At 41.1% G+C, this 15,657-nt stretch overlaps 1 protein-coding gene across 1 annotated transcript; it reads left to right on the top strand.

The window, feature by feature from the left end:
- The first annotated feature begins 886 nt into the window (after window positions 1-886).
- On the top strand, window positions 887-4,465 carry LOC147908427 (uncharacterized). The gene is made up of 3 exons (XM_087410115.1): window positions 887-2,332; window positions 2,418-3,510; window positions 3,789-4,465. The coding sequence occupies exons 1-3, from the start codon at window positions 887-889 to the stop codon at window positions 4,463-4,465; spliced, it is 3,216 nt and encodes a 1,071-aa protein (XP_087266241.1).
- Window positions 4,466-15,657: the final 11,192 nt, after the last annotated feature.

Here is a 15,657-nt window from a genome sequence, read left to right as displayed (position 1 = left end):
ATTAATTGTCATTGAACGCATGCATAAATTGAGCTCGTGATTTCATCTCGAGCATGATCTTAATCCTCGTTAAAATCATCGAATTCGTCGTTCTTTGTTCTTTTTAAAAACAATTCGTTACACGCAAACAAGTTGTCGTTACCGGCAACGGACAATCGAAAGTTCTAGAACGATTCAATTCGCGCACGCGAGCGCCGCGCTCCAACGAATACGTCACGTGCTGTCACCAATCCCACGCACGGATTTTCTGTCGCGCATGACTGTTACGTTGAACGTCGTTAGAAAAGAATCCAAAGCGCCAATCAATTTTGTACACCTAATGCCACGTAATAATTACGATTGTGGCAAATTTTTATTGGATTTTTCCCAAAAAAGAAAGCTCAGGCCAAAAGCAATAAATGCTTCGATCTCGCCGTCCTCCTTCTTACTTCGAAAAAGTTCTTAGAGTTCTTAGAGTTATAATCTCGCTTCGTAAAATCGCCGTGTTAACCGCTTAGTGAAATCGCTATAAAACGAATCTTTCGAGAAATGCTGAGAAAATCGCCGAGAATCTTCATCACCGTGATTTCAAATTGTATTGGAAAAGGTTATCGAATTTAATATTCTGTTAATCTAATATTTAATTAATTATATTTCTTGACTTTGTAACTGTGCATATTAAAGAAAATTCTTTTGTTAAATTACAAAGAAACGAAGTTCTCTTTACTGTCGCTTATCATATCAACAGTGTGCCTTTTTCTCACTCGAATCTTTCGCGCGGTGCGCTCTCGCACATTTTTTGGTCCTTCGAGCCGGATTCTCACCGGCATCCGCAGTGTCGAGTGCATCGCGTTCAGTGCGCGCATTATCAAGAAAAGCAGAGAGAGAAGAATTCGCAAGTGAAAACATGAGTGACGAAATAGCCGCCTTGCTGACCGCCCAGAGTGACCTCCACGGTCGCATGGCCAGGTCAGTGACCAATTTGAGGAAGATGGGGACAGCCAACATCACCCTCGACGCTGTCGAAATCCGCTTGACGCTTCTTGACAAAATGTGGGCGGAATTCGAAAAGCAACACAAGCTTATTCGAGCGCTTTACAAGGAGGCCTTCGATCTGAGTGAGTACAATATGTCTCAATTTGCCGATTCCACCGAAAACACGTACGTGCAGCAACACAGTCTGCTGAACGAGTACCGGACGAAACTCATGACGAAGGAATCGAGTTCAGCTTCCAAAACAGAAGGTAATGTGTCTTCCGGAAAACCGTCGCTGCCTCGCCTCAAGATTAGTTCTTTCTCGGGCGCATTCGAAGACTGGCCTACATTCCGAGACCTCTTCCAATCCATTGTAGGAAGCAATTCATCACTCTCAGCAATCGAGAAATTTCATTACCTGAAAACTTGTCTGGAGGGTCCTGCTAAGGAACTGATTCAACCATTAGCAATGACCGAAGACAACTATCCACGCGCATGGGAGCTGCTGAGCGAGCAGTACGAAAATAAGAGAGAATTATCTCGTTCCAATTTCTCCAAGTTTACCGCCGTGGCTAAGATGAAGAACGAAAGTGAGGAGGAGCTCAACCGCGTCTTCAACGCCTTGACCAGGGTAGTCAACGGCCAGGACAGCATTGATAGGCCTATCGACTCTCATGGCTTCGATCTACCAACTCATCTTGCCGTCGAGCTCTTCGATCCAAGAACTCGCCTGGAGTGGGAGTCACTCTCAAGCGCCTCGAGCGACATGCCCACTCTTAAAGAGCTTATGAACTTCATAAACCAAAGAGCACGTACTCTCAAAGCCGCCAAACCAAAATCGCTCAAGGTCTCCGACAACCCGTCGCGATCTGCCAAGTCGCATCACGTCAAGAAATACACCGAATCTTCACAATGCGTCCTATGCAAGGGTAAACACAACGTGATGGTGTGTGAAGAATTCAAGAAAAAATCCGCGGTCGACCGCAAGGCCGTCGCCGAAACTCACAAGCTGTGCTTCAACTGCCTCGGCTCTCATACATTCGCGAAGTGCCAGTCGACGAGGACGTGTTCCACGTGTAAGTCTCGTCACCACTCAATGTTACACGACGCGTACGCTTCACCGAAACCTCAAGAGGTCAGCTCACTGTCGGCAGTGCGCCGCGACAACGACCACAAGGCTATTTTGCTCGCAATTGCGCGAGTTTCCGTCGCTGATCGTCACGGCAATCAGCATACCACACGCGTGCTAATCGACCAAGGTTCGGAAATTTCTTTAATTTCCGAGGCTCTGGTCCAGCGCCTACGCCTGCCACGCTCTCAATCCGCAATCGAAGTCATCGGCATCAGCGGCAAAAGCTCCGGGCTCAGTAGGGGAAGGGTAACGCTCAAGGTGACCTCGTTAACAACAGGGACCGACTTCACCGTCGGAGCCTTTATTCTGCCACGTCTTTCGCTTTACCAAGGCCCTCAAGCAAGGAATGGAGTGGCCACACCTAAAGGGACTCCAATTGGCTGATCCAGACTACGCAGCAAACGACCCTATTGAGCTACTTTTTGGAGCGGAAGTATGCTCAATCATTCTCCAGGATGTCCGCAAGGGAAGCCCCCAAGCGCCTATCGCTCAAAAGACACTGCTCGGCTGGATCTTATCGGGAGGTTGCGACCAAGTAACCAACTCAGCACAACGCCACTCGCTTCAGTGCACCGTAGATCATGAGCTAGCCGACCTTGTGCACCGCTTCTGGGAGCAGGAACAAGAAGTGCCTGCTCCCGTCGCACTCACGCCAAAAGAGCAGCAATGCGAGGACATCTTCGCGCTGCAGCATCAACGCACTGCCGAAGGACGATACATCGTGCGACTAACTTTTGCATCTCCGCCGACGACGCTGATTGATACGAGAAGATCTGCTGAACGGTTCTTAATCGCCATGGAGAGACGCTGTGAGAGAGACGCACGATTCGGCGAGCTCTACCGAGCCTTCCTGAAGGATTACGAGGACCAAGGTCACATGGAATTGACGCCAGAACCTCCGAATTCCAGCGAAGATCGATGCTACCTTCCGCATCACGGCGTCCTTCGAGAATCCAGCACCACGACGAAGCTCAGGGTCGTCTTCAACGGATCGCAGCGTACAAGGTCTGGTGAGTCGCTCAATACTCATCTACTAGTTGGGGCTAATTTGCTGCCACCCCTCGCGAACGTACTTCTGCGGTGGCAGTGGTATCGGTACGCGCTAGTGGCCGACATCGAGAAGATGTATCGGCAAATTCTTGTGCACCCCGATGATCATAGGCATCAGTGCATCCTGTGGCGACACCGCGTTGATGAGCCCATACGCGAGTTCACACTGAAAACGGTCACTTACGGTCTCGCGTGCGCGCCATTTCTCGCCATTCGCACGCTGCGTCAACTCGCCGATGACGACGGACCGCGTTTCCCTCGAGGCGCGAGTGCTTTACGACACGACTGCTACGTCGACGATGTCGTAACCGGAGCGCACAACAAAGACGATGCTATTGCTCTCCAAGTCGAGCTTCGCAACCTCTGCATGACGGGCGGGTTTTCTCTCCGAAAGTGGGCCACCAACTGCCAGGAGCTTCTTCGCGACATTCCGCCCGAGTAGTGTCTCACCAGAGACTCGCGGTCGTGGGAATAAGAGAACCACTCAACGCTGGGATTGCGCTGGTATCCAACCAGGGATGAATTCGCCTTCTCGGTTCCTCCTCGCACCGTCGTCGCGTTCACCAAGAGAAGTCTGCTGTCGGAGACCGCTCGACTCTTCGACCTCGGATGACTGGCTCCAGTAACCATTCGAGTTAAAATTCTGATTCAGTCGGCCTGGCTGCAACAGCTAGAGTGGGACACACCATTGCCGTCAACCATCTCTTGGAAAAATGGAAGCGACTCTGGGAAGAACTTCCACTGCTTGAGAAGCTCAGTGTCGGCCGCTGGCTCGGCACCGGCGACACGAGCTCTCAACTCGAATTGCACGGCTTCGCAGACGCGTCCGAAAGAGGTTACGCCGCCGTGGTGTACCTCCGCATCACCGCAAACAAGCAAACGAAGATTCTATTGTTGACAGCCAAAAGCAAGGTCGCGCCGATCAAACTGGTTTCGCTCCCGCGACTCGAACTCTGCGCCGCCGCCTTGCTTTCAAGTGTACTCGTGCACGCGCGCTCCGTGCTAAACCTAGCAACAACGCCAGTGATCTTGTGGTCAGACTCCAAGGTCACGCTACACTGGATTCGAGGTCACGCCTCCCGCTGGAAAATATACGTGGCCTCCCGGGGACTAACACCACGCGAGCTCCTCAGCCATCCCTTATGGTGGATGGGTCCCGCATGGTTGTGCGGGAATCCGACGCAATGGCCAAGCATCAATCTGGAGCCCATCCAGGACGTACCGGAGCAACGGGCCACAACACTCGCAGCAGTCGTCGGGAGCAACCACGAGCCGGAAGAACTGCTCAGATTCTCGTCGCTTCACCAGTTGCTCAGAGTGACTTCCTAGTGCTTGCGTTGGCGTCACCGCAGTCTCTCAGTCGGATCCGTGGACAATGAGCTCCAAGGGTCAGCGCTTCTCCCAGCCGAACTCGACGCAACACTCCTTCAATGGATTCGCGTAGTGCAGTCACGTCATTATCAGGAGGAGATGACTGCGCTCGAAACCAAAAGCGATCTTGCACGATCCAGCCATCTGCGAACCCTCAGCCCGTACCTGGACGAACACGGAGTTCTGCGAGTTGGAGGGCGCCTCAAGCACGCAGCGCTGTCGTTCGACGAGCGACATCCGATCATCGTGCCTCCAAGGTCATGGCTCACTCGCCTGCTGGTGGAAGCCTACCATCGCCGTACTCTCCACGGAGGAGTCCAGATGACCCTGGGATTGCTTCGCCTCCGGTTCTGGATTCCACAAGGCCGAGCGGTGGTCAAGCGATGGCTGTATCAGTGAGTGACATGCACACGGTGGAGGGCTGCCACTCCGCAACCAAAGATAGGAAACCTTCCTCCAGGAAGAGTGACTCCCGCACGACCATTTCTTCACGTGGGCATCGACTACGCCGGGCCTATCTTCATCAGGACGAGCAAAGGGCGTGGGCACAGCGCTCACAAAGCGTTCATCGCCGTCTTTATTTGTTTTAGCTCCAAGGCCGTTCATCTCGAGGCTGTTTCAGCTTACACCACCGACGCTTTCCTGGCTGCTCTCCGTCGATTCACATCTCGCCGAGGACTGTGCACGGACATCTACTCTGATTGCGGCACCAATTTTTTGGGCGCCGACCGGCAACTTCGAGAGATGCTTCGAGCCTCCTCGGCAGAAGGACAAAAGATCGCACACGTAGCTACAACGGAGGGGATCCATTGGCATTTCAATCCTCCTTCGGCACCTCATTTTGGTGGACTCTGGGAGGCGGCCGTGAAATCGGCTAAGTATCACCTGCGCCGAACCATCGGTGAAACCAGGCTCACCTTCGAGGAAATGAGCACCCTGCTTGCACAAGTGAAGGCATGCCTGAACTCCCGGCCCATGCATGCCCTCTCAGACGACTCCGACGACCTCATGGCTCTGACATCTGCTCATAGGGGCACCACTGCTGGCCATTCCTGAGCCGTCCTTGTCGGACGAGAAGGAGAATTTGCTTTCCAGGTGGCAACTTATTCAGCGAATGCGAGACCACTTCTGGCAGAGATGGTCACGCGAGTACTTACACACTCTGACCGAAATGGACCAAGGACGCTTTGCCACCACGCCTTGGATCGCTATGCATCATTCGCTCCGAGCTCTCACCACCAAATAAGTGGCCTCTGGCGCGAATCATGCAGCTACATCCAGGAGACGATGGCGTAGTGCGGGTGGTCACAGTCAAAACCGCCTCATCCGAATTAACTCGTCCTTTGGTCAAATTAGTTTTATTGCCAGAAGAGGTTAACGCGTTTATCTCGCACGCTAATGCATCAAATGTAAAGAAGAGCTTGAATTGATCGCGTGTATTTTCGTGAATCATTTTTTCAATGTTATTTGTCATATAACTCTCGTTTACGGTTCAAGTTCTTCCACGAATTCATTGTATTGTATCGCTTGTCTTATTTATTCGTTTACGGTTTTTTGTAATCTCAATGCGCTCGAGATAACTTCTAGACATACATCGTCACGGAGATGACGAGGCGGGCGGGAATGTTTGAGATCGGTAATTCGAAAGAAAAGCAAGAATTCTTTCAGTCGACCGACATTAATTGTCATTGAATGCATGCATAAATTGAGCTCGTGATTTCATCTCGAGCATGATCTTAATCCTCGTTAAAATCATCGAATTCGTCGTTCTTTGTTCTTTTTAAAAACAATTCGTTACACGCAAACAAGTTGTCGTTACCGGCAACGGACAATCGAAAGTTCTAGAACGATTCAATTCGCGCACGCGAGCGCCGCGCTCCAACGAATACGTCACGCGCTGTCACCAATCCCACGCACGGATTTTCTGTCGCGCATGACTGTTACGTTGAACGTCGTTAGAAAAGAATCCAAAGCGCCAATCAATTTTGTACACCTAATGCCACGTAATAATTACGATTGTGGCAAATTTTTATTGGATTTTTCCCAAAAAAGAAAGCTCAGGCCGAAAGCAATAAATGCTTCGATCTCGCCGTCCTCCTTCTTACTTCGAAAAAGTTCTTAGAGTTCTTAGAGTTATAATCTTGCTTCGTAAAATCGCCGTGCTAACCGCTTAGTGAAATCGCTATAAAACGAATCTTTCGAGAAGTGCCGAGAAAATCGCCGAGAATCTTCATCACCGTGATTCCAAATTGTATTGGAAAAGGTGACCGAATTTAATATTCTGTTAATCTAATATTTAATTAATTATATTTTTTGACTTTGTAACTGTGCATATTAAAGAAAATTCTTTTGTTAAATTACAAAGAAACGAAGTTCTCTTTACTGTCGCTTATCATATCAACAGTGTGCCTTTTTCTTACTCGAATCTTTCGCGCGGTGCGCTCTCGCACAAATAAATAAAGTGTTTTCATCGTGAATGTCTTTATTCACGCATTTTTCAAGTCCTGAAGCTATTCCAAAATAGATATATTTTCCGATAATCTTATAATTGTTTTAAATTGATCTATTTTGTACTCTGATGTAGTTTTCAAAAATATTTTTGACGAAGTTGATAAATTTACGTATTTCCTTTTAAGAATTCTTAACAGAGAATCTAAATGGCATTGAATGAATGCCAAAATTTATTGCCCATTGTCGAAGTTTCACTTCGTCATTAAAATCAGCTTCTTCATCTCTTTCTTCTCCGTTGCTACTGACATCGCTTGTTTCTACTCTACTGTCTTGGCTATCATTTCCATCATCATTTTCATTTATTCCAACTTCATCGACTTCATTTTCATTGTTGCAGTGTTGATTCACCTCGATACATTACCGTTTTCATAATGCGCATTCTCAATTCTACAGTTTTCGTCACTAATAGAATTTTCATTTTTTGTCTTCGTGTTATTGTTCGATGATGTTACATAGTCTGCATTTTCATCTCTCTCTGTTACCAAAATACATATATCAGTAAGTTGCAACGGACAAATTAAAAATTGCCTGATATTATTATATGTACTTTCTTTACTTCCCATCCATCCATCCATCCATTCATTCTATACCTCGACGCGCTATCGTACTCCGTTTAGATAATCACAACCTATCTGTTTTTTTTTGCCGTGTCACGAATCATGTACGTATGTACAGGGTGGGCCATCTATTGGTACGTTTTTAAAAATGCGATCAAATGAGCATACATTGATATTTTTTATTAATTTTTTTTTTGTTGTGAAGCTAAAAGTATCCGCGTCAAGAATGAAAAACGATTTCGTTCATGTGGCTCCCTCTACTGGCCTTACAGTATGCCATTCGGTCACCCCAATTATTAATGACATTTTGGACTACCTCGGCGCCAATTTCACTCAAAACAGTCGTAATATAATGTCATCCACTAACATCCCTTTCTCACGAACTTTCCTCACCAATTTGCGTATAGCTCCTTCGGTGGGTGCTCTATCACGACCCATATTTCTTTTCAAAATTCGTACAGTTTCGGCGACACAGCACTGACTTTGAAAATAAGTTTTTAAAATTTCAAAACGCTCTTCAAGAGAAAACATGTTGTTTCGTGCCGCGGACGGTATGACTAATAAACTGTCAAAATTTCGGGTCTGTAGCTCGTTCGGTGTTGCCATACGACGAAATTCAAAAACGTACCAATAGATGGCCCACCCTGTATGTACGTATGTATGAACATATGTATATATGTACGTATGTACGTATAGCGGATGTGAAGTAATGGATCCATGTTTCGTCCACAGTAATAAATCGACGCAGAAATTCATCTGGATTATATTGAAACATCTCCAAGCATTGTTTTGAAATCGCACATAGTCGCACTTATCGTCCACAGTGAGCAAACGCGGCATCCATCTTGCCGATTTTTCATACCCAATTGTTCGTGCAAAATTGAAATCACCATGCCATGTGATATGCCTGTGGCCTTAACAAGCTCGCGCACTTTCACTCGTCGATCAGTCAAAACAATATCGTGGACTTCATCGATGATTTTTGGCGTAGCAGCTTTAATTGGACGTCCCGAACGAGGTGCATCACATGTACGACCATTCACCCAATTTTATACAGTTTAAATTCATTCACCCAATTGTATACAGTCGCAAATGCTGGTGCAGATGTGCTATGAACATTATCCAACTCGGCTTTGATTTTTTTCGACGTTAAATCTTTCATATATAGATATTTGAGCACGAAACTCGTTTTTTTTTCCATTTTGCAAAAAATACAAAGGTTGTTCGCTTTAATTGTCAGAAATGAAACGCGAATTGAATTCCATTCAAAATTTGACAGTAATCAGTTGAAAACTGCTACTTGTCAAAAAGTAATGTGACATAATACTGCGAGTGCTCTGACAGATTTTCTAAGAACTTATTGACTTGCCTTTGTATGTTTATTAATAACGTTATTAAAAAAAAATTATGAAAAGAAAAAAAAAGCAGGATCGTGTAGGATTTTCAACATTCTGATCTCATACCTAACGCCCGAGACCACGTTCTTACGGATTATCTCTACGAACACGATACATAATCACACTGATTTAAAATTCTTTTATTTTCCATCGTCTCAATACAGTGAGACACAGAATAAACAAAAAGGAATAGAAATTCCGATTGTAATTGTCTGAGTCTCCGCGCGGACATGCCGAGCTGGGCTCGTCTGTCCTTTTCTCTGTGGTCAATTTTTTCTAGTGACCGAAAATACTTTCTCGGCGATCTCGGCCGCTTGGCATAAGGGGGAAAGAGACATTCTAGATGACACATACTAACTTTTATTAAATTATATTAATCCTTTGCCCTACGATTTAAGTTCCGATGGCGCGTATCATAATCAACAGCTTGAAATATGTTGTTTATGTTTGGCCCGATAGACGTACCACGGCTCTCATCAATGATACTTATGTTTGGCCCGATTTCTTTACCACGAATTTCACACGATATTATAAGTAAAAGGATTAATCATATACCTTTCTCATTAACGTATAATAGCAAAAATGATTTCAAAACGTGATAGTTACGAGATACAGTTTATAATTTTCCGTATGCTTTATGTACCACATTCATAGAGGTAATCTGCAAGAATTCAGTGTAGTCTCGGGCGTTAGGTGCGAGATCAGAATGTTGAAGATCCTACTTACGTCCTACAGACGCCACGATTTTTTTTTTCTCTTCGCCGCGACTATGGTTGGCGTCTAGGCGAGACCCGAGCGGCGCCTTCTGATAACGGACTGACAGAATTGATAAAGGGACCGGACAGGCGCCACGAAAATTCGTAAATATCAATCAACCTAGAAAGAATAATAACCTTAATGTAGACCCGAAAAGAGACAAGATTGCAAAGACATTATAAATGTATCGAAGTCACGCAATAGTAAAAATATAGGCTTTATCATCCGAGACTGACTAACAATTTTATCTTAGAAAACAGGCGCCATGTCGCACTTAAAAAAACGTAAACGCATAGAATAACTTCCAATAGGAGCGTTATCTGAAACCAGACTCGCAACTGACAATGGTAGCATGGTAACCATCTGCTTATCTAGTCATATTTTCCGCGAGAATAACAGAATCCGTCTCGGAGCAATCTTGGCTCTTTAAGGAAAACCATACATCACTTTCTCTTCTTCTCAAAACTACTCTATGTACTTTAGATCAACTACGATAAAACGTTATAAAAATCGTAAATCTCGCGTGACATTACAACTAACTTTAGCATCCTAGACAAAGGGCTCAACACCCTTTTTTCGAGGTATAAATAGAGATCCCGCGGAAGCACAGAGCGTCAGTATCAAATTTTGAAGCACCCGGTTCACGTCAATACAGAATTTTAAACCATTCAGTCCACGTCAGTGGAGTTCGCGCTCAATTACTCATTGTCTCGGACAGTCTGAAAATTATTATAACCCGCGCTAATCACGCCAGTTCGCGATCCCGTCCGAGTGTGAACTTGTAATCAAATCGCAACTGAAGTTAGCCATACGCCACGGCGACTGTCCTTCAGACGCTCTTCGCTGACGGATCTCCTTGGCTACTCGCCTAGAACTTACCCGATATCTTGGGGACAGCTACTAAGTAAGTCATAATTATTTACAGTCCACCCCCGCGTTTCCCATGGAAAAATACATTCATTGTACACACACACACACACACACACACACACACACACATACACGCATTCATCCACAAGATAGTATATATTTTTTCTATAGATAATATATATTTTTTATGTAAAGAGAAGTTATAATGTACAAAACGCTTTGTTCATTATTTTATTAATAAATGTAACTTAAGGTATTCCTCTGTCTTTTATTAACATTACCTTCCGCATTCACTTCCCTCGAATACCTGAGATCGCACGAGGTCCAGTCCCGGGTCAAAGGGATTAAGTTCCTTGACCGAAAAAGTAGGACCGACGTTCACACTGTCCAGCGGAACAGGTGTCATAACGTCCCTTCAGACGTTGACCCACATTCCGGAACTTAAAAGATGCGTACGACTCACAGATGTCGCCTCCGCGCGTATACCTGTGAGATTGAGTCTGACCGTCCTTCCATATCCTCTCCATTCTCCCTCATTGTCTCCTTGACCAAATTTTCAAGGGTTTGGACGTAACATTACGCTCGATCCTGCTTTTTTCTTTTTTTCAACAAATTTTTTTTTTAATAAATAAGATTATTAATAAACATATTATTCCAAAAATATTTTTTATAAAATTATAGAAATTATACACGTATTTTAGTATACTCGGAATTAATTGCGCATTTCGGGCTGATTTCTGAAGTGCTGCCTACTTTTCCTATACAACCGCTCAACGTTTGATGGCCGAACCGTTGGATCGCGCGCGGATGTGCATCTCAAGAATGTACATTATATATGCGCATATATATTAACACTGCGTCAAGGACAAGCAAAATTGAAGCAGAAAGATTTAGATATATCGTACGAAACTATTCGAACCTATATATATATAAATATATACAATATATAAATATATAGGTTCGAATAGTTTCGTACGATATATCTAAATCTTTCTGCTTCAATTTTGCTTGTCCTTGACGCAGTGTTAAGCCAGGATTCCGCAAAAACAGATTCACTATTTTTTTATCGTCTTTTTTGTCCACTTTGCATATCGAGCCACGTTCTGGTAAATCATCGACATTTTTTGCCACATATCGCTGCATCCACTTCTGTATGAATGATTTCGATTCTTTCATATATTTAGCAGCCGCTAATTGTGACAGTTGGGTGAGTGCAGAGGAACACAGCTTCATAGCATGATGCGTATTTGGTACTCATGATGCTTAATGTGATTCTCTTAAGAAAGTTCAATGACAACTGAATCTTCCTTGATAGTGCATCAAGGACAAAGCCCTCTATGAATTCATGATATTATAGATTTAGGGCGATATTTTATTAGCTTTGAATAAGGCCGACCACGATCTTGATACTTGATCTTGATACTTGACTTACATATATTGACTTATATATATATATATATATATATATACAGAGTGGCATGAATATACGATCCCACTCGTCCCGAGTAGATAGAGTAGACTAAACTGAGTAGAAAAGTCCTCTACTATTTTACAATGCTTGCAATAATTAACGAGATATTAACGTTTAAAGATAGCCGAAATGCGCGTCCGCCCGACGGGTGTGTGTAGAACACTACACTACACTGAATTGACAATAATAATACTGTTGCGCGGCAATGATACTGTGAACGTGGGTCATATTGGTTACAGCTGATTGACTTATACACGTATAATGCCGTTGTTTTCTACGCGTACAGCGTCACGCAAAACGGTATATGTATGCATGTATTATACATATACACACATACAAAATACATATACATACATACAAAAAATTTTCACTTTTCACGTTTTCACTTTAAGAAAAAAGATACATAATTGATACCATGGTCACGTTATTTTCTTCTTAATAACTAACTAAGAAAAGGCGTTCAGCGTATCTAAATCCACGTTATTGCAAAAACTCTATTATCTTTGAAATTCTATTATTGATGCATCATTTAAATGCATTCTCCAGGATTATTCCACTAAAAAAAAAAAATACAAACAGATGGCCAGATATATGACGCAGTAAAATAAAATTCTATATTACATTCTGTCGCACAAAAGCATGATCAATTAAGCTCTTTAAAAGTACGATCAAGCTCTTTAAAAGAAATCGAATGTATCATAAAAATAATAAAGTAATATTTTAAAATTACATTCAGTAAAATGCATTTACTTTTTAATATGATGTTCAGTCACTACATTATTAAGAAAATAAAAATTATGTAGGAAGGAAAATATTTTCATGATAATTTGCTGGAAGATATAGTCGCAATATGTTTCTTATACTGCGTTTATATATATATATATATATATATATATATATATATATATATATGTACATATATATTATATATATATGTATATATATTTATTTATTTATTTATTTATACAGTGTTTTGTGTCCACAAAATAGAAAAAATATAGTTGCAGAAAATTATCTGCCTTTGGTAAGAGAAGATTATGGATGTTTTCTAACAAGCGACTCACTCAGTACAACACCGTGATTATTTCATCCTTGTATATTGACGAACAACAAGACTGTAATGATGCACCGTGTCACATTGTGTCTCATTGTATCTCTTGTTAGAAGGCACCTTATAAAGCCAAAATTAGTTAAAATTGGTTATTGTCATATGTATTTCTTGTTGGAAGGCACCCTGTAAAGCCAGAATGAGAAAAGTTAGTATCTTCATGTGATTCGTGAAAATATCACTTTTATTTATCATACAAGATATGATTAAATGTTATAACAATAAATTGTGCTTTGCTTAATTATGATCCAATATCAGAGGTTTTCATCGTGGCTGGCGAGCTATAACAAAATGCCACAACCATAAATGCTTTGGCTAGTTATAGATAAACGTCCATCGTGAGCTGATCATTTTTAATTTACTGCCAGAGGCATTTCGATTATCAAATTTGGTGAAATACGATTGCGGAATCAATTTGTAGAATTTTGCATCTACAATTAAAGAAGATGTGAATGGGTGCATTGTCATGATGGAATCAAAAACTGACTGCTTGACACGATCGAAACAAAGAAACTAATGAACACATCCGTCTGAAATTTGAACAGTAATCTTGAAAAGGATCAAATTTTTCTAAAATTATAGCAGTTTGATATTTGTGGAATAATTTTTGTATTAGACCGAGAACTTTTCGAACTTATATCCTCGTATAAGTCGACATATTAATAATAACTGTATATTAAAGTCTACAATAAAAATAGCATCATTTCATTAAAAAAACATGGATGTGATCTTGATCTGATCTTGCAGACGCCACCCAAGTCGAACTAAATATCAGTAAATAACTTCTTTGAAACAACTTCCTTACAACTTTTGTCTGCAGCGTTTCTTCGTTATGTAAGAATCTTAGCACAAGGATGGTCGTAATTGAATCGTAGAACGTGAATCACAGTCATAGGTCAACGCACTATATTTTGGCGTACTATGTATGCCGATACAAGTCCAATTCACATTCCTTCGCGATTAGTTATAGTCATCTTTATGTTCAGCTCATAAATCCGAGGATCTTTTTGGACACCCTATATAATATATATGCTATACATATATATATATATATATATATATGCTCTATATATATATATATATAAAACATATGTATATCACATACATTACATGTCAATAATTATATGCATAATTTTCATACAATGCTGTACATTTAGGAAACGTATATAAGTATATCATATTCAAAGTATTTTAGTAAATGACTAATGGCTAATGATTGATGTCTAATACATCAGTACATCGTTGGTAATGAAAATCCATTTACGTTATGTATATTAGATTTTCGGTACTAGCAGTATATAGCAGTATAATAGTAAATACTTTTCCTTACATCCAAGGCCTACTTTACCTCTTTTTTCTACATTTAATAAAAAGAGATATGTTTTTTATGGTTAAATGTACAGATATTAGTGATATATGCTTTTATATTTTCAATATCAGGATACAATCAGGATATATACAACTAACATAAATCAAAGCTAATAAAAGTCAAACCCTGATGATCAAACGTAACTAAAAAAAAATAATCAAATTATAAATCCTCTGATAAATGATATCTTCTTTGTACATTTCAACTTTGGAGTCTTCTTTAGCAATATAGATATATTACGAAAAGCTCACAAATACGAAAAGATTTTCACTCACAAATTATCAGAGATGAAGTCATATAATAAAATTCATATATAAAATTTTAATAGATAGAGAGCGTGTCAAAAAGCTTTAACATACATAATCACAAAATTACATTTATACAAATCTGTCTACTAAAATTTTACATCACTTCATCTTTGGCAAGCATCTTTTTTCAATTTGTGAGTGTGACACAATCTTTTTGGATGTGTGAATTTTTCATTATATATCTGTATTGTCTCATTAGCCTTGATTTATGTTAATTATACGCATATTTTATAGGTTTAAAGTCCCCTATACAATAATTGTTTTTCTCAAAATTAGAATATTGCATGTGTGTAAGTACAATATGTGTATTATGATGTGTAAATATTTACACAAATTACTAGAAATAATTTGTGCAGATATTTCCTATGTTTATTTACAAAATATTGCAATTAAATTTTATGTGTATACACATTATATTTTATATGTATACATACAATTTTAATATTGCATATTTAAACATAGAGAATGCATAAATAACTTAGCATAAATAATTTCTATCTGTAACATGTGTATATTCACACATTATAGTATACATATATGCAATATTATATAATATTGCCTATATGTGTATTATATTTAAATACACATACCACTAATATATGTATATATTTAACATGAGTAACTTTTACATCTTTTTATTATATAGTAAAAATAGAGTAGTTATATTATAATGTATATATACTACGTATATTATAATACATGTGTAATATATCTATGTATTGCTAATACATGTTATATCTTGATCTAAAATGACATTGTACGAAAGGAAAGATGTTATTACGGCTATGTGTCAATGTACATTG

The sequence above is a fragment of the Acromyrmex echinatior genome, chromosome 10 (assembly GCF_024713525.1).
Source record: "Acromyrmex echinatior isolate Ae372 chromosome 10, ASM2471352v2, whole genome shotgun sequence".
Taxonomy (NCBI): Eukaryota; Metazoa; Arthropoda; class Insecta; order Hymenoptera; family Formicidae; genus Acromyrmex; species Acromyrmex echinatior.
The sequence above is the reverse complement of the archived record's forward strand: the minus strand, read 5'-3'. Positions and strand labels throughout refer to the sequence as shown.

Bases quoted from the DNA above. Each gene is read 5' to 3' on its own strand.
- LOC147908427 (XM_087410115.1), top strand. From the start codon at position 887: ATGAGTGACGAAATAGCCGCCTTGCTGACCGCCCAGAGTGACCTCCAC. The intron at 2,333-2,417 runs GTAACGCTCAAG...CGCTTTACCAAG, and splicing joins CCGGGCTCAGTAGGGGAAGG to GCCCTCAAGCAAGGAATGGA. The intron at 3,511-3,788 runs GCGGGTTTTCTC...ATTCTGATTCAG, and splicing joins TCGCAACCTCTGCATGACGG to TCGGCCTGGCTGCAACAGCT.